The following is a 19,472-nucleotide window of genomic DNA, read 5'->3' as shown; positions in this document are numbered from 1 at the left end:
CATTTAGCTTTACTCTGTTTTCTATCTTTTAACCAGTTCCCAATCCACAATAGGACACTGCCCCATCCCATGACTTTTTAATTTCCTAAGAAGTCTCATGAGGGACTTTGTCAAATGCTTTCTGGAAATCCAGATACACTGTATCACCTTTATCCAAAGGTTTATCTACGACCTCAAAAAATGTAGCAAATTTATGAGGTTTATCTACGACCTCAAAAAATGTAGCAAAACCCATGTTGGCTTTGTACCATTAAACTATGCCTATATATGTTCAGCAATTTTGTTCTTTATGATAGTTTCTACCATTTTGCCTGGCACAGACATCAGACTCAGGCCTGTAATTTCCTGGATCACCTCTTGATCCCTTTTTAAAAAATTTGCTATATATTGTCAACTCTCCAGTCTTTAGGTACCATAGATGGTTTTAATGATAGTTTACAAATTAATAGGTCTGCAATGTCATTTTTCAGTTTTCAGGTCATAGAAACATAAGGTCAACGCACATCAGCGTTTCTGACAGAGAGATATAGATATGGTGTATTTATTGTATAGCTCAAAACAAATAAAGGTCCAAAAATAAATACCAAAAAAATAAATACCACATAAAGAACAAAAATAATGGAGACCACCCAATAAAAATGATTTGAAATAAGACTTTGGTTGACAGTAATAAAGTGTATATTGCTATAAACAGGTGTCAGCAAGCTTGACAACATGTCTGCTTTAACAAGCTAGGACCACCCAGACAGGTCTATCATCCACTTGTAGTTCAGAACATTTTTTAAAGCACTATTTTTAGAGTATATGAACCCAATAACCACAATCCCAGTCAGTGATGAGTGAGTTAGTGATAAAATAAGCCCAACACGGCCAGTGTTTCACTGAAGACAGCTTCCTCAGGGGTGAGAACTTTTATAATCCTCCAGAAAGTTGCTGCCATGCAGGTTCCCTGATATGCCAGGATTGCTCTCTTTAGACTTACCGATCCATTTTTGAGCGTTTCTCAGCACTTGTAATCTTCAGCTCCCCATCTATCTTTGGTCTCCCATAGTGCGCCAATGATTCATTCTGGTGCAAAATAGGAAAGAAATGTCATCAAAATGACTCAAGGGATAGTAAGAGCTGTGTTCCATTATTAATGTCCACAGTATCTTATTCCGAAGCACCGCACAAAATTGTAGCAGCCATACGGTCTTCTCCTTTCAATGCCTGCCATGATGGCATATTCAGAAAGAAAAATATTTACTCTGGTGAAACATCCCTTTCATATTAACATTTCTAAGCACACTTTATAGTTAACATGAGAATTTCCAAAAGCTGTTATCCTGGTAAAATTTCCTGACTAAACGCCGTCTTCCTCTACCTGGCAAAAACTCAAGCCAGCTCCCATAGTATGCAGGCTGGGTTACCAAGTTCTCTGTTTACATGAGAGGAGGAACAAATGTGCATCTACCTTGGGTTTTCAAAGCTACAGGAGCTGTTTTGCTTCTTGCTACCCACACAAACAGCAGGTGTAGAGCTCACAGACTAAGTATACGTCCTCTACATTCTCTCTCTCAAAGAAGACACAGTGTGGGCTATTTCCCCTCTCAGTGCGTGCCCTTTACATCCTCTCTCTCAAAGAATACACAGTTTGCCTTTGAAATTCTGCATAAAGTAAATGTATATAAGTGACTGAAAATATCCCCAAATCCACCTTCATTAGGACTGTTCAGTCCTTTCTATGCCACCTCTGCTCTCAGAATAAGACTAGTTCTTATATATGGTCACGTATCTCTTTCCCAGCGGCATTCCTAATGTTTATGCTAACTCCCTATCTAATGTATGCTACACTAACTGCTATTCTGTTCTTAATGTATATGTTAACTCATCAACTTATGTATCCCATCGAAAATTGTATACCGTTGTGATGGCAAAACCAAATGATGGGATATAAAACTCAATAATAAATTAAATAAATAAATGTGAGAAATATTTTAAGTGCATTTGGAGGAGGAGTGAGAAGATTTGGAAAACTTCTTTAAACCCTATTGTTAATTGTATTTGAAGTTTGAAATTGTATCTGGGCTCTGAAGATTGTAAACTTTGATTAATTCAGCTAATTTGTGATACCATTTTTTTTTTTTACATTTGTAAATAGTTGCTGTACCGGTACCCTAGAAATAAGTTTTATTTAAGAAAAACTGGTATGGTGTTTGGTTAAGGGTGGAACCTTGACTGCAGGAGCTAGAAGAGAGTCCTGAGTAGGTGGCCTCCCTGTCCAGCTCAAGAGAAACACCACCCTGTCTGCATCTAGCCTAGGACCCATACACTCACAATGCTTAAACCTTAAAACCCGAGACACTGACACTAGGCTCCTACTGGTATCAGCCTCTCAGTATTTCATGTCCCGCATTAATGGGGTTACACTAACTGGTAGACTCAATATCGCACTCCCTGAATGTGACTAAGCAGAGTTTGTAGCATATAAAGAGGATTCCTGCAGTTGCGTTTAAGTGCAGTTAGTAAATAACATGCATAGATTACATTTTCAAACCTGTTACTTTCTATGGGAAAAGTATCTGCATGGAAAGGAGGTATAAAAGTTTGTGGTACTTTTCAAACAGCAAATTAAAAAGTGAAAATACATGCATACTGTCTCTAACACCCAAAGCACACAGTCAAACATAGCCTCGGATCTCAGCAGATGGTTTGAACATAGCCTTGGCTCATAGAATGAAATATATGCACAATGTCTCTGTAAAATACACAAAGCACACAGTCTGAACATAGCCTTGGCTCAGAATGAAAATATATCCACAATGTCTCTGTAAAATACACTCAAAGCACACAGTCTGAACATAGCCTTGGCTCAGAATGAAAATATATCCACGTCTCTGTAAAACACAGAGCACACAGTCTGAACATAGCCTTGGCTCATACAATGAAAATATAGCACAATGTCTCTAAAATACACTCAAAGCACACAGTCTGAACATAGCCTTGGCTCAGAATGAAAATATATGCACAATGTCTCTGTAAAACACACTCAGAGCACACAGTGTGAACATAGCCTTGGCTCATAGAATGAAAATATATGCACAATGTCTCTATAAAACACAGAGCACACAGTCTGAACATAGCCTTGGCTCATAGAATGAAAATATATGCACAATGTCTCTGTAAAACACACTCAAAGCACACAGTCTGAACATAGCCTTGGCTCATACAATGAAAATATATGCACAATGTCTCTGTAAAACACACTCTGAGCACACAGTCTGAACATAGCCTCGGATCTCAGCAGATGGTTTGAACATAGCCTTGGCTCATAGAATGAAAATATATGCACAATGTCTCTGTAAAACACACTCAGAGCACACAGTCTGAACATAGCCTTGGCTCATAGAATGAAAATATATGCAGAACGCCTCTGTAAAACACAAAGCACACAGTCTGAACATAGCCTTGCCTCAGAATGAAAATATATGCACAATGTCTCTGTAAAATACACTCAAAGCACACAGTCTGAACATAGCCTTGGCTCAGAATGAAAATATATGCACAATGTCTCTGTAAAATACACTCAAAGCACACAGTCTGAACATAGCCTTGGCTCAGAATGAAAATATATCCACAATGTCTCTGTAAAACACAGAGCACACAGTCTGAACATAGCCTTGGCTCATACAATGAAAATATATGCACAATGTCTCTAAAATACACTCAAAGCACACAGTCTGAACATAGCCTTGGCTCATACAATGAAAATATATGCACAATGTCTCTAAAATACACTCAAAGCACACAGTCTGAACATAGCCTCGGATCTCAGCAGATGGTTTGAACATAGCCTTGGCTCATAGAATGAAATATATGCAGAACGCCTCTGTAAAACACAAAGCACAGTGTGAACATAGCCTTGGCTCATAGAATGAAAATATATGCACAATGTCTCTAAAATACACTCAAAGCACACAGTCTGAACATAGCCTTGGCTCAGAATGAAAATATATGCACAATGTCTCTGTAAAATACACTCAAAGCACACAGTCTGAACATAGCCTTGGCTCATAGAATGGAAATATATGCACAATGTCTCTGTAAAACACACTCAGAGCATACAGTCTGAACATAGCCTTGGCTCATACAATGAAAATATATGCAGAACGCCTCTGTAAAATACACTCAGAGCACACAGTCTTAACATAGCCATGGCTCTTACAATGAAAATATATGCATATTTTATAGTATTTTTAGTTACTAACTGGTTAACCATTTTATATACTTTCTCAAATTAACTATTTATGTTCATTTATGTTTATCTATGTTTATTTATGTTTCATTATGTTTTCTCAAATTAACTATGTTCAATGTAAACCGCTAAATGTTCAATGTAAACCGCTAAATGATTGTTTCCTTAGCGATAGTTATGGTTCCTTGTAAACCGGGGTGATATGTATACTATACAGGAACCCCGGTATATAAATTCTTTAAATAAATAAATAAATAAATATGCAGAACGTCTCTGTAAAATACACTCAGAGCACACAGTCTTAACATAGCCATGGCTCTTACAATGAAAATATATGCAGAACGCCTCTGTAAAACACACTGAGCACACAGTCTGAACAAAGCCTTGGCTCATAGAATGAAAATATATGCAGAACGTCTCTGTAAAACATTCAAAGCACACAGTGTGAACATAGCCTTGGCTCAGAATGAAAATATATACACAATGTCTCTGTAAAACACACTCAGAGCACACAGTGTGAACATAGCCTTGGCTCATAGAATGAAAATATATGCACAATGTCTCTGTAAAACATTCAAAGCACACAGTGTGAACATAGCCTTGGCTCATAGAATGAAAATATATGCAGAACGTCTCTGTAAAACATTCAAAGCACACAGTGTGAACATAGCCTTGGCTCATAGAATGAAAATATATGCACAATGTCTCTGTAAAATACACTCAAAGCACACAGTCTGAACATAGCCTTGGCTCAGAATGAAAATATATGCAGAACGTCTCTGTAAAATACACTCAAAGCACACAGTCTGAACATAGCCTTGGCTCAGAATGAAAATATATGCAGAAGAACGTCTCTGTAAAATACACTCAAGCACAGAGTCTGAACAAAGCCTTGGCTCAGAATGAAAATATATGCACAATGTCTCTAAAATACACTCAGAGCACACAGTCTGAACATAGCCTTGGCTCATAGAATGAAAATATATGCACAATGTCACTAAAATACGCTCAGAGCACACAGTCTGAACAAAGCCTGGGCTCATAGAATGAAAATATATGCACAATGTCTCTAAAATACACTCAGAGCACAGTCTGAACATAGCCTTGGCTCTCAGCAGATGGTTTGAACATAGTCTCTGCTCTCACATGAAAATATATGCATATTGTCTCTGTAAAATACACTCAAAGCACACAGTGAACATAGCCTCGGCTCTCAGCAGATGGTTTGAACATAGTCTCTGCTCTCACATGAAAATATATGCATATTGTCTCTGTAAAATACACTCAAAGCACACAGTGAACATAGCCTTGGCTCATACAATGAAAATATATGCACAATGTCGCTGTAAAACAGAGCAGTCTGAACATAGCCTTGGCTCTCAGCAGATGGTCTGAACATAGCCTTGGCGCTCTCATGAAAATATATGCACAATGTCTCTGCAAAACACACTCAAAGCACAGAGTCTGAACAGAGCCTCAGCTCTCACATGAAAATATATGCACAATGTCTCTGTAAAACACACTCAAAGCACACAGTCTGAACATAGCCTTGGCTCTCACATGAAAATATATGCACAATGTCTCTGTAAAACACTCAAAGCACACAGTCTGAACATAGCCTCGGATCTCAGCAGAATATTATGTTTTAGGATAATGAAAAAAGGAACTTGCTGCTTCCCTGCCCATCACTTACTAGGTTCTCGATGGACAACTGGAAATGAGTGATCTGCTTCAGGGTCTCGTTATCTCGCTTAACTTCATTTATGCACTGAGCTAAATCCTAAACAGAAAATAGTAGCAGATGAGAAGACGGCAAAGATCAGTGAGCAGTATGGTCAGTTCAAGCCGGTCTCACCCTGTATCTGCCGTACCCCTGCTGACCTTAGATTGACTCCTTACTCCTTAGGTGTAAGGAGTCAATCTACTGCATCTCTTCATTTTTACAGGCTTGCTAACAAGACGTTATGTTGTCAGCAAACTGTTGTCTTCTGTTACCCTCGGGTGACTAACCCTCCACCTCCCCCCTAGCCACTTTGGATTGAGGTTTGCTGAATAGCAGTACATAAATGGAACTACAAATAAAACAAGTATTACAATTTCACCCTTCTTGCATTCCCTATCCCATTCTATTTTTACCCCATCTCTCCCCCCCCCCCCAAAAAAACAAAAAAAAACCTATGAGGTTACAGAAAAACAGTCCTTACTCTCATAGCATCCAAAGCTAATCGTAGGTTGTCCTTTTCTGTAGCATCTGTGGTGTGTTTTGCCAACTCCTACAAACAGGGATGCATCTATCAGCACATCTTAGAGTCTAGAATATCAACCGTAGGGTTATAGGTTGGGGGAGAGGGGTGGACTGCTTGGTGGGAGATTATATTATGTCAAAAGGTAGCAACCTGGAGAAGAAACACCCAGGCACTACTGAAAGTTTATTCTGTATGTTGTACATTGTTCTTAATTCAATAAAAATATTTAAATTGGAAGCAAAAGGACAATTTTTAAAATGCCCACATAGTTTGCAGATCTTGTGTATCCATCAATTGTGACTGTGGAGGGATACAGACCCCAGAGCACAGAAACAGAAAAAGTGCACTCTGCCTCGGAAAGTTTGCTTGCAGTATCTCCAGACCAGCAAGCCCCATCTAAATTGTTCCAAAACATATACCTGCTTCTTGAGAACTGAAACTGACTTCTCCTTCAAGGCATGAGGCTGGCAAGCTATGGCTGCCTCCATGGATAACATCTTCTCTTTGCCCTTTTGTGCGAGAATGCAAACCCTTTTGGGCAGAACCTCCATCAAATCACCCATCCCCCAGTTTCTCACTTTGCATTTGGTTCAGTGCCCTCCTACCTGAAGGAGCAAGGGGTATTTAAGCACCCTCTGCATGGGGACCATTAGCAAATCTCGCAGAGTGAATCTTCCATTATTGGCTCTTGTAGAACATTCCTGCATAAAAAGAAAAATCTGATTTTATTGCTTATAAGAAAACAAAAACAGTGCTAGAACCAAAAGCAAAGAAGCCCAGACCGAGTGATTAACTTTATTCATTTAGGAAAAGTTATGTTTTATAACGAGTACAGATTTTTGCGAACAACCCTTTTACCACATAGTTAACACAAAGCCCATTGATCTATGGCTCAGTACAGAACCTAGGACATCAATTTTCCTGTATGGAAAATATAGTTTATTTAACATTTATTTTCCACCTATAGTGCCCAAACATGCTAGGCAAAGTATAGAATAGAAAATATTAAAATAATAAACACGTAACATATATAAAGCAGACATTAAACAAATAGAGCAAGATATACAACCTTAGAAGTATTAACTCTTTTCTTGGTCAGATTATAGTCCAAGTTGCATCAATTGACCCTTGGAATTATCAACTCTCTCCTGGTCAGCATATAGCCCAGTTTGCATCAATTTATTGTACATTGACCCTTGGAAGTATCAACTCTCTCGGTCACAATATACTGAGTTATCAATTTCCCTATGCAAGTTTAGAAACCATCGCAGTGACTCCTTCATGGAGAGCATTTAACAAGTCATATCAATTTCCCCCATGGTCCTTGGTAGCATCAATTGTCCATGGTCAGAATATAATCCCAACTAAGACTCAATCCCACAACCCAAATGTTCAAAAAGGACCTGAAAACATGGCTCTTCAAAAAAGCTTATCCAACCACCCCCCACTCAACTCACAAAACTAAATCCCCTTCTCACATCTTTCCCCCCCCCCCTCTGCCCACTACATCCCACAACATCTTCCACAGAACTGCGTTAGCCCTCATTGTGGTCAACCCCAACAATACAAACCTTATACCACATACATAGTTCCACACAGACCAATCATCCGACAACCACAAAGATCCTATGCTAAGTCATAAAAGTCACTGCAAAAAGCTACTAATCTCAATCCAAAAAGTTACTAACTAATCTCAATGCAAAAAGTTACTATTCTCAATGTAAAAACCTACCTAGTTTATTGTACAATGTATAATGAAATAATGTTACAAAGCGCAATAAGCTCGCGAAGCTCTAATGTAAAATAGGAAGTCTACATCGATAGACCCCTCTATCACTATGTAAACTGGTGTGATATGTACGATGATCCTCAGTATAGAAAAATAAATAAATCTGTGATACAATTTCTTATGATTAGTATAACAGCTGAGATGCAAGAATCTCGCTATGGTCCATATAAATGTAAAGTGAATAACTTGCCATCATGCTATAAAGCTTGAGAATATCTATTCAAAGCCACAATCATTCACTATCAGACAGACATTCCATTGGAAAGAACCTAAGCTATTAACATGACATTTCTTTTCTTCATGATCTTTCCTCATTGACTAAAAAAGGAATATAAGTTTTTCAATAATTTAAGAAGTTTAGCCTTTTAAGAAAGCTACATGAATGAGATCAGCTATGGACAGGGTTTCAGAAGGAACTCTGACCTCCAACTTCATTCGCAGGTCTTCCCGGGTACAGGCTGTCTGGTCCAGGTGCTTTGTTGCAAATTCAACCTGACTGCAGTATCTCCCATAAAGCAAAAATCTAGGAAATTAGTGAAGTGATATTGTTACTTTAACAGATGAAAGAAGAGATTTACAGAAGAATAGTAAGTCCAGAAGAAAGCTATTAAAATAGCCAACAATCTTCATCATAAAGCATATGAGGACATACTTAAAGATCTAAACATGTATTCCCTGGAGGAAAAAGGGAAATTTGATACAGATATTGAAATACCTCAGATATATCAATGCACAGGATGCAATGGAAAAGATGGTTTGGAATGAGGGTGAAAGAATAACCCAAGGAAATAGGGTGGTGGATGCATGGAGTGGCCTCCCCGAGGAATGGTGGAGACAAGGACAGGATCAGAATTCAAGCAAGCATGGGATAAGCACACGAGATCTGAGGGAGTGGTAGGGATTGGAGAGCTGAGCAGTTGGTGAGAATGAGCAGACTAGATGGTCTTTATTTGCCATCATGTTTTATGTTACTATGGGCAGGAAAACAGAGAAGCTTCCTGCTATTTCAGTAAAGGGTGGTAAATTCTATAGCAAGAGCGCTATGCCAGACATGCTTATTTCACTTATTCACATGTTCACTTATTTATTTATTGGTTTTTATATACCGACATTCATCAATGATATATCGGTTTACAGTATAACAGTAACTTACGCATGTAATGCGTCTGACATAGAACAGGCAAGGATAAGTAGATATCATAAACTGCAACTGGGAGAACTATATACAAGGTGAACTGGGTGAAATATATACAGGGATTATATACATTGAACTGTAGAATTATATACAAAACTGATTCTATACAGGTTGCAGAAGGGACAAAATGGAATATTTAAGCTAAGTGTTGTATACCTTGCGGAAAACATATCCATAACAAATTAGGAAAGGATAGGAAGGGTTCGGCTGAGTGGAAGGACTGAGATATTCGGGGTAGAGAGCTTTTGGGGGAAGATAGGTGTGAAATGGGCAGGACTGTAGGCTGATTGGTGCTAGGTGTAGGCATTTGTGAACAGCCACGTCTTAAGTTTTTGTTTGAATGTTTTTCGGCAGTCTTCCTGGTACAGCTCAACTGGCATTGTATTCCAAGGGTAGGACCAGCGGACCGAGAGCGCACGTGCTCTAGTGGAGGCCAGGTTGATTTGGGGGGGAGGAGGTCTCTAAATGGTGGCGAGGTATTGGTGTCTGGTGGGTTAGTAGCCTGGTGGAAGCTAAGAGAGTCATTGAGCCAGTTCATCTCTGGATTGTACAGTGCTTTGTGTATGAGAGAGAGAGGGTCTTGTATTGAATGCGGGATGCAATTGGGAGCCAATGTAGTTCCTTTAGTACTGCTGTTGTGTTCGGTTAGAATCTGGGCAGCTGTGCTTTGTAGTATTTGTAAAGGGTGGATAGAGTTTTTGGTAGGCCTAGGAGAGTTACAGTAATCGAGTTTGGAGAATATAGTCGTTTGGATACTGTACAGAAATCTGGGGGGTGAAGTAAGGGTCTAAGTTTTTTTTTAGTGTGTGTAAATTAAAGAAACAGTCTTTTAGTGTGTTGCTTATGAATTTCTTAAGGTTGATGTGATTATCCAGGATGACCACACCCCTAGGTCTCGTACCTGTTGGGAGAATGGGATTAGTGGGGGGTGACTGAGGTGAGATTAGTATAAGTTTCGGTTTTCGCTGTGTTCAGGGCAAGGTGGATAGTAGTTAGGAGTTTGTTAGTATTTACTGCAGGGAGGATTCTGGCCCCAAGTGCACCTGCCCTATGCTAATGAGATGACACTTGTATCTTACTATCTTAATCAATAAGCCTGAGACTGATGCAACTCCAACAGTGCTCTCTGCTTCAATGGCAGGAGGTAACGGGGAATTGGACTCAAACAGCAACCAACAAGGGCCCTGGCTTTGACGGTCTGGGAAACTGATTATAGAGGTGGCTTGTAATGGCATGGTAGAAACTATCATAAGCTTGCTGGGCAGACTGGATGGACCGTTGGTCCTTTTCTCTTTCTTCTGCGGTCATTTCTCTGTTTCTATTTATATTGTTAGCGGTATCTCCAACAGTAACCAGTGACCTAATGAAACATCTTGTGCCTCCTTGACCCTCTCCAGAGAGTAATGGTGACATCAGTTATTGTGCAGGGGTACAGCAAATGAACAAAGTGTCTTGGGAGCTTCACCTCTCCTTGTATTTGATGAAAACCTGATAGAGGTTCTGGGAGGTGGTTCACAGAAATCAAGTTCTTGAGATCTTCAAGGAAGTATCGGTGGGAACATTCAGAATATCCTAGAAACAAAACACAAACATGCAAGCATTTCATCCCTGTAAGCTTGCAGCAATGGTGATTTTTATATCAGGTAAAGCATTCCAACACCTCTTCACAGCAGTGTGTTTCCCATCACAAAAACCAGGACTGTAGTCATTGACATATTGACTTCAGGAGATTATGGTCATCATAGCTTTCACTTTCCGACCCAGCGCAGTAAGGTTTTCTGTACTATGTTTATTTAAATCTCATTTACCTCTTGCTATTCCAGTGGTGGCTATAGTATGTTACAATAAAATGCATATTAAATTCAGCACAAATTACAATATACAACTAGCAACCTTAGTTTAGACATTGGGTGAGCAATGAGGGGGGATCTCTGATTCACTTCACACAGATGGGCTCTTCATTATTGCCTACCCTCCATATGCATGTATCATTAATGTGCAGACTTTAGCCCAAGTATTTTGTGGACATGCCTGGAGCAGAATTAGGTCAGAGAAGCAGCTATGCATATCCATGGTCTTCCCTTAAAGAACCGCACAACAAGCAGCTGCAATCTCGTGGCTAGTTTTGGAGGGGCACAATATCACAGCAGAAACATTCTTGCAGTTTTGCTTTGATTACTGTGACAAACACTGAAGTGTTTGCAAGATCATAGGATGATTACCTACCCCCAAATACACACAGCCACATAAAATCCAAACCTCAACAGCTAACATGGAAATCTAGCATGATCTGGACATAGAGACTGTACTAGCAAAACACTTGCACTCACTACATTGTTTCCAATAAAACTGTTTTAAGATCATACAAGTAGCCTAGGGTGGCTTATTCTCCCTCCCATGCTTATAATGAACTGGCACATACCTCAGGTTTGCTTCATCCATTACTGAACTCTTGAAGAAAGAGCAAACCTTCTCATACAAAAGAAGTTTCCAATCTAAATGCTTTCTGTAAAAAAAAGAACAGATTTATTCAAATGTGTAAAGGAAGAATGCTTTACCTCAAGATTGATAAAAATGTTTTCCATGTCCTGGATTTTTAAAGAACCGCTGAAGTGGGTTCATAAAGTACTGTGAAGAAAAAATGATTTGTCAAGACAATGGAAGGGAAGGTGATCTCTGGCAGGAAATGCAGTCATTTGTGCTTTGGGAAAAAAGCTTAAATGTGGTTTTTTTTACCAGTGAGTTTCATGGGATCCATTCTCAGCTGCTGGGCGGCTGCCATAAGCTAGTCGGATAAACTCATCTTGCCTAACGTTTCGGGAATATTTGGTGGCACAGATGCAACCGCTGAATATGCCAGTTATCAGTTATCCGGCTGCTTTCTGGGAGTCCTAAAGTTAAAGCAGCCCCACAGCACTCCTGGATGCCAATGCTGGATCCATTTGAGCCAGGGTGCTCAGACTGGTGGACTCTCCAGCTACTTTAGTAAGGCCCCATGGTGTCCGCGAGTCCTAGCATTATTTTGTGAAGGGTAAATAATTGTTTCCTGTTAACCCTCATGATTTTAAAACCTCTTTCAGCCGCTTCCTTCCTCCAGGCTGTTTAGCCTTTCCATGACTAATAATTTTTTGCTGCCCTTCCGTTTTTCATTCTTCACTCTGCTCTATCTTCTTTGAGATGGGGTTACCCAAACTGTGCACAATACTCAAAGGCCATGGATGAATGGAGACAAGGTTATAAACTGATAAGCTTTGCAGACCACTCAAGCTGCTTCTGTCCATGTCTGAACTGGTAGTCTGCAGAGCCCTCACCCTGCTAAGTCATCATTGTTAATTCCTTAAAAGATGTCAGACCGTGAAGACCCTTTTCTGCAGGAGGCCCTTCTGAACTGTAAGCTTGCCTCCTCTATTAAATTATTTCTAGGGCAGTTCACAGACATTAAGTACATAAAATAATTCAAATGGAATGAGAACATCTTCTGAGTGTTAAGAGTTAAGTGGTCATGGCCCCACATGAACCTTTTCCCTGACTAGTCATCCATCTTCCTGGTTAAAGCATAGAAAGTCTGTGAGGGATCTTACCAGATAGATGGATTCTAGAGTACTTGTATACTTCTGCTCAGTTTGGCCAGATCTCCTGTAGGCAGCAAGTTTCCTCTTGTCTAATTCTGTCATTTTCTGCTGAAGTTATGGGAATTACAACTTAGAGTCATGTTTGCATACTTGGCATCCATTTTACTAAGGTTTCATTGACAGACATTATTTACATAATTTCACTTTCATTATGCATTATATTTATCTAATTTTTTCTCCTACACAATGCTAATACCCTCAGTTAAATCAGCTCATCTTAGTCAAGTAAGAGAGAAGTATCTCCCTCGCTGGCCCAAAACTATGGAACAAGATGCCTGTTGAGTTAAGGACCCGAGCAGAAAAAATCATTCAAAAAGAATTTGAAAACCTGGCTTTTCAGAACCACATTCGGAGGGAATGACTAAGCTATTTTATACTATTTTATGTATTTTACATAACTTGAGGCACTTAAAGTGCTATAGATTTCTCCCTCTCAGTTTTTAAAAATTAAGTATTTTAATTTGTTTTTTTTTATATGATTGTATTTTGTGTTTTATTTGCCTACTGTTTATTTTGTTTTTATTTACCATATTTTAGGAATAATCACTAAGTTATTGTTATTTATGCTTTATACATGGAAACCGTTGTGATGGCTAGACTGAATGACTGTATACAAGAGCTTAATAAATAAATAAAATAAGTATTTTATAGCTCCTCCCAGCTGACTTTAGGTCCAGTCATTGTAGTAATAGTCTATGGACACTCCAAGAGGTTGTAAGTAGCACATTTCAAACAAATCTGAAAAAAAATGTTTTCACTCAATACACAATTAAGTTCTGAATTTACTGCAGGGCAATGTGATAATGGCAGTTAGCAAAGCTGAGTTCAAAAAAGGTTTGGACAAGTTTCTGGAGGAAAAGTCCATAAACTAATAGCCAGCTAGACTTAGGGAAGCCATTGCTTATCCCTGGGAATAAGCAGCATTGAATCTATCTCTATTTGGGATCCTGTCAGGTTCTTGTGACCTGGATTGGCCACTGTTGAAAAACAGAATACTGGACTTGATGGACCTTAACCTACTCAGTATGGCAGCTCTTATGTTTGGCTGGGGGCCTGCCATTTGGGTTCTTTCCAGAACCTGCCAGTCATGGCCCTAAATCCATTGCAGAACGACAATCCCCTCCCCCCCCTCACCCAAAGGCTGCAAACATCGCCATTACAACACCTCAGTCCTGGCTGATCCTGGGAATCAAATCCAGAGCCCTAAGCAGCCATTAGGCCTGGCTCAACATTTATTGAATGAAAATGTCTATATTTAAAAAGTCTAAATTAAAGCTGTTGGGTTACTGAGAACAGAGCTGACAAGTACAGGTAATACAATGCAAGCTCTTCTTATCCTGTCTGATCTGATTTCCCACAAAGCACTGGCCTCACTTTAATCCTCTCTGACCATTATTACAGATGCACAGTTTTAGAATGAATCTAGACATTTCTCCAACCTTTTTCTGTATATTGATTTAATTTCTGGGCATGGCTTATAACACTTACAGGTAGCAATTCTGAAAATAAGTTGATCCCAGAGAGGAAAATATCTAAAAATAATTATTCAAGATCCCCCTCAAAAAGTTGGTGCAATATTTCAAATGATATATACATTAGAAGTATGACATCATCTAATGCACTGATTGCACATAAACAATATGGCATGCTTTCATTATTTTAATCATAGGCCATTTGAAAGTATCAGCAATTATTTTCTGGGAAGTTTTCTTTGCAAATAAAAGTAATTCATATGAGGTCAAATGCATAATTTGAATGGCAAGCTAAGTTTTTATTTTACCTCACATGAATTCTTTTTTACTTACAAAGAAACAGCTTTGAAAAAATTAATTGCCGATACTTTCAAATGACCTAATATAAAAATAATGAAAGCATGAAAGATATAATTCGCATTGTTTATGTGCAATCAGTGAATTGGATAATGCATACTTCTAATATGTATATATATATATATATATATATATATAATATGAAATATTGCACCAGCTCTTTCTGAGGGGGATCTTGAATAACTACACTTACAGGTAGGACAGCAACCTCCGTCTTCATCAGGTCTTCATAGATGTCATCCCCTTCATTCTCATCAGTCTCCACACAGTCATACAAGTCATCATCTTCCTCCACTGTTTCACTGGTGAGGAAAGGAAACTAGGTCAGCACCTGAGACTATCACACATAATTCACCAAAACATTCAGGATTTAATACCAGGTCACTTACTCAATTTGATCTGACAATCCATTGTAGACTTCATCATCGCCGATACTTTCCTCGGTGGGAAATGGACTGAAAAGAGAATATTGTGGATTTTGGTTAAGTGCTGATAAACTGATTATATTCTCATTCTCACCACTGAACTTTACTTACATAATACCCTTACTCTGTGCCAGCTGGGTCCATGATAATATTGATAAGGCATCGATGACCTGCAGACAGAGAAACCTGTTATTGAACACATTCATAATGCCTGCAAAATCAAACAATTCAACTGCAAGAGAAAATAATTGAGAGACTTTAGGAAGAGAAATCTGTCAAACATTTATGGAGATTTTTACAAGTAAAACTATAAACAAAAATTTGAAAATTCAATTTCCTCATGAATGGACATAAGTTGCCAGAATTCTACTCATAGGGGCAGATTTTAAAACTGTTATGCGCCTAACCCTTTTAAACCCGCTCCTGCACGCGCCGATCCTATTTTGCATTGGCCCAGCGATGAGCACAAGCCCCGGGACGCACGTATATCCCGGGGCCAGAGGCCTCTCCACTGCCGCTGGGCCACGGGATCGCACGCCAGCAATGGCCCATCACAGGCAAGTGTAAATTTAAAAAAAAGAGATAGGGGGGGATTTAGGTAGGGTTGGGAGGCAGAAGGAAAGTTCCCTCCGAGCGGCCTTGGAGGGAATGGGGAAAGCCATCGGGGCTCCCCTAGGGCTCGGTGCACGCAAGGCAAACAAGTGTGCACCCCCTTGCGCACACCGACCCGGATTTTATAACATGCGCACGCATATTATAAAATCGGGTGTAGATTTGTGCGCGCCAGCTTGAGCGCACAAATCTATGCTCGCATGTAGCTACTAAAATCTGGCCCATATTGTTTAAATGTACATCTTAACTTGTAATTCCAGCTAAAATCATTGCTAAACATATACTCTTATTGCCCACTCTGGACAACCTCTTGGTCATTCAGAAGGTGTTACCAAGCACTGCCCAGGCTTCACCTGCATCTCCACACATGACCCAAACACCACCTGCCAACAGGGTTCATATGCTTGCCTCTGGGCAAGTACCCTTCTTCACAAACTATCTAGGAACACTGCAACCCCACAAAACCCTGTTCACACAGTTAATGACACCTAGAGACCCAACCCAAAATTATTGGAATTACACAGTGAGTTACTTCTGCTATTCACTAATCAATTACAAACACAAGGCTAACAAACTAAGAAGTTTAAGAAAAAGGAGGAACAGTGAACATTAAAAATACAACTTGCAGACAACTAGGGGGAAGAAACAAAGATTATACAAGTAACACTATATATTAAGATTATTTTAACTGTTCAGTGTCCAGGTAAACTCTGTTAAGTCAGTCTACAAGATAGTTGAGCAGACCTGTGTTGGGACTCTATGCTCCTAAGTCAAGACTGAAGATTATCTGGCATATTCTAAGTAAACTCCTCTCAAGATGGTTCTGTTTTAACCAATTAGAACCCAAGAGACTGGCTTCCTGACCAATAATTTAATTTTCAATTTCTATTTCATTTTCACAGTGACTTTCCTCAGTCAAGGTGACTGCAAACTCCTCCCTCCCCACAACAAAAACATGATCACTTGAAGATTAATAGTCACCAAAAGACAAGCTAAGTACAAATTATACAAGATATAAATGTATCCTAAGTTTGTAAATTATACAAGGAGAATTTCAAGATCAAGTACAAATTATTTTAGTACAAGATTGTAAATTACATAAGAATAAAATTAACAACCATGTCCTGTAGGGATCCCTTAATGAAAAATAAAAATGTCTTACTTCCAATATTTTGAGTGGACTATTTAACTGTATAAACAAGCAACCATCATATAGTTGCTTGTTAATTTCTCTTGAACTCTAATTTCTCTTGAACTCTTAATTTCTCTTAATTTCTTAATTTCTTAATTTCTTAATTCTCTTGAACTCTGTCTAAAACGCGGGCGTTTTAGACAGAGTTCAAGAGAAATTAGGAAACAGCAAAACGTCTTTCCTCACAATGTTCAATGTGAGCATTTATTTCTTCAACTCAGCTCTGATATAAAGATATTTTACTTATTATACTTCCATTTTATCATCAAGTATTCAGCATGAACATTATTTCCTCAGCTAGTACCTGATTGAAAAATATTTTACTTCTTTCTTTTTCTTCCTTATAGTAAAAATGAAAAGTCCAACTCACTTAAGCTCCTAAAACTAATTTATGGAAAGACATAAAAGAGAAAACCGGTTCTCATCTTGACTTCTTCCACATTGCCCTGCTATTCTGCTCTGCTCCATCACAGCTTCTGACACTGATAGTTGCCAGCTTCCGCCATTTTATACCCAGGAAAACCCCAGGTGCTAATCATGGGTTAAACCATGTGTTCAGGTAAAACAAATATGCACTGGTAACAATAGGATGCATCTATGTGAACAACAATATTTCTGGACTCTATGAATTTATTGTCTGCCATTCTATTTTGTCGTTAAGACCATAAGGCTCTACAGTATATCCAGAATTTTTCCCTTAAATTTAACTTACCAATGCGATCCCCTGAACACATGGTTTAACCCATGATTGACACCTGGGGTTTTCCTGGGCTTTCTGGGTATAAAATGGCGGAGCTGGCAACTATCAGTGTCAGAAGCTGTGATGGAGCAGAGCAGAATGGCAGTGCTGGAAAAGTCAAGGTGAGAACCGGTTTTCTCTTTTTTTTTATGTCTTTCCATAAATTAGTTTTAGGAGCTTAAGTGAGTTGGACTTTTTGTTTTTACTATAGGAAGAAAAAGAAAGTAGTAAAATTTTCAGTCAGGAACTAGCTGAGGAAATAATGTTCATGCTGAATACTTATGGATGATAAAATGGAAGTATAATAAGTAAATATCTTTATATCAGAGCTGAGCTGAAGAAATAAATGCTCACATTGAACATTGTGAGGAAAGAAGTTTTGCTGTTTCCCTTGAAGGAGTGTTCTCTGAAATGTATTTATTATTTATTTAAAAACTTTTCTTTACTGTCATTAAGTTAGGTACCATCATAATGGTTTACAATAAGGCACAAATAATGGAAAACATAATAAAATCTATCATTAAATAGGTGCCAAGAATTTATGGTAACATGGCTTGTTTATAATTACTCATAATTGGAAGTGTTGTATCATGTTATATCATGTCCATTCTTTATTTTAAACAGATTTTAAAATTCTAAAATCAAGAGCAAACATTTAAAATAAAAATAGAATATATACCTGTGTAGATTGGGGTAGGGTGCTTGAGTGTTAGAACATAAGAACATAAGAAAATGCCATACTGGGTCAGACCAAGGGTCCATCAAGCCCAGCATCCTGTTTCCAACAGTGGCCAATCCAGGCCATAAGAACCTGGCAAGTACCCAAAAACTAAGTCTATTCCATGTAACCATTGCTAATGGCAGTGGCTATTCTCTAAGTGAAGTTAATAGCAGGTAATGGACTTCTCCTCCAAGAACTTATCCAATTCTTTTTTAAACACAGCTACACTAACTGCACTAACCACATCCTCTGGCAACAAATTCCAGAGTTTAATTGTGCATTGAGTAAAAAAGAACTTTCTCCGATTAGTTTTAAATGTGCCCCATGCTAACTTCATGGAGTGCCCCCTAGACTTTCTACTGTCCAAAAGAGTAAATAACCGATTCACATCTACCCGTTCTAGACCTCTCATGATTTTAAACACCTCTATCATATCCCCCCTCAGCCGTCTCTTCTCCAAGCTGAAAAGTCCTAACCTCTTTAGTCTTTCCTCATAGGGGAGTTGTTCCATTCCCCTTATCATTTTGGTAGCCCTTCTCTGTACCTTCTCCATCACAATTATATCTTTTTTGAGATGCGGCGACCAGAATTGTACACAGTATTCAAGGTGCAGTCTCACCATGGAGTGATACAGAGGCATTATGACATTTTCTGTTTTATTAACCATTCCCTTTCTAATAATTCCCAACATTCTCTTTGCTTTTTTGACTGCCCCAGCACACTGAACCGACGATTTCAATGTGTTATCCACTATGACACCTAGATCTTTCTTGGGTTGTAGCACCTAATATGGAACCCAACAGTGTGTAATTATAGCATAGGTTATTTTTCCCTATATGCATCACCTTGCACTTATCC

The 19,472-nt window shown here is 38.8% G+C and overlaps 2 protein-coding genes across 2 annotated transcripts in view; both read right to left on the bottom strand.

Moving 5' to 3' along the window:
- Positions 1 to 839: 839 nt before the first annotated feature.
- Positions 840 to 10,966, bottom strand: LOC115080978 (proto-oncogene vav-like). The gene is made up of 6 exons (XM_029585473.1): positions 10,930 to 10,966; positions 8,693 to 8,792; positions 7,086 to 7,181; positions 6,439 to 6,507; positions 5,928 to 6,014; positions 840 to 1,068 (listed from the first exon to the last, which is right to left on the bottom strand). The coding sequence occupies exons 2-6, from the start codon at positions 8,702 to 8,704 to the stop codon at positions 979 to 981; spliced, it is 354 nt and encodes a 117-aa protein (XP_029441333.1). The 5' UTR covers positions 8,705 to 8,792; positions 10,930 to 10,966; the 3' UTR covers positions 840 to 978.
- Positions 10,967 to 10,985: 19 nt separating this feature from the next.
- LOC115080416 (proto-oncogene vav-like) overlaps positions 10,986 to 19,472 on the bottom strand; it is a 54,840-nt gene continuing 46,353 nt past the window's right edge. The window contains exons 3-7 of the mRNA XM_029584557.1: positions 15,462 to 15,520; positions 15,315 to 15,380; positions 15,119 to 15,227; positions 13,046 to 13,144; positions 10,986 to 11,036 (exon numbers count right to left, since the gene is read on the bottom strand). Of these exons, the coding sequence (XP_029440417.1) occupies positions 10,986 to 11,036; positions 13,046 to 13,144; positions 15,119 to 15,227; positions 15,315 to 15,380; positions 15,462 to 15,520 (384 nt within the window). The remainder of the gene's footprint in view (positions 11,037 to 13,045; positions 13,145 to 15,118; positions 15,228 to 15,314; positions 15,381 to 15,461; positions 15,521 to 19,472) is intronic.

The sequence above is a fragment of the Rhinatrema bivittatum genome, chromosome 19, assembly GCF_901001135.1.
Source record: "Rhinatrema bivittatum chromosome 19, aRhiBiv1.1, whole genome shotgun sequence".
NCBI lineage: Eukaryota > Metazoa > Chordata > Amphibia > Gymnophiona > Rhinatrematidae > Rhinatrema > Rhinatrema bivittatum.
Note: the sequence above shows the minus strand (reverse complement) of the source record. Positions and strands in the feature narration are given on the sequence as shown.

Coding starts and splice junctions, on each gene's coding strand:
- LOC115080978 (XM_029585473.1), bottom strand. Junction 6,508..7,085: donor AATACCCCTTGCTCCTTCAG/GTAGGAGGGCAC, acceptor CCCTGTTTGTAG/GAGTTGGCAAAACACACCAC. Junction 6,015..6,438: donor TAGCTTTGGATGCTATGAGA/GTAAGGACTGTT, acceptor TTTTCTGTTTAG/GATTTAGCTCAGTGCATAAA.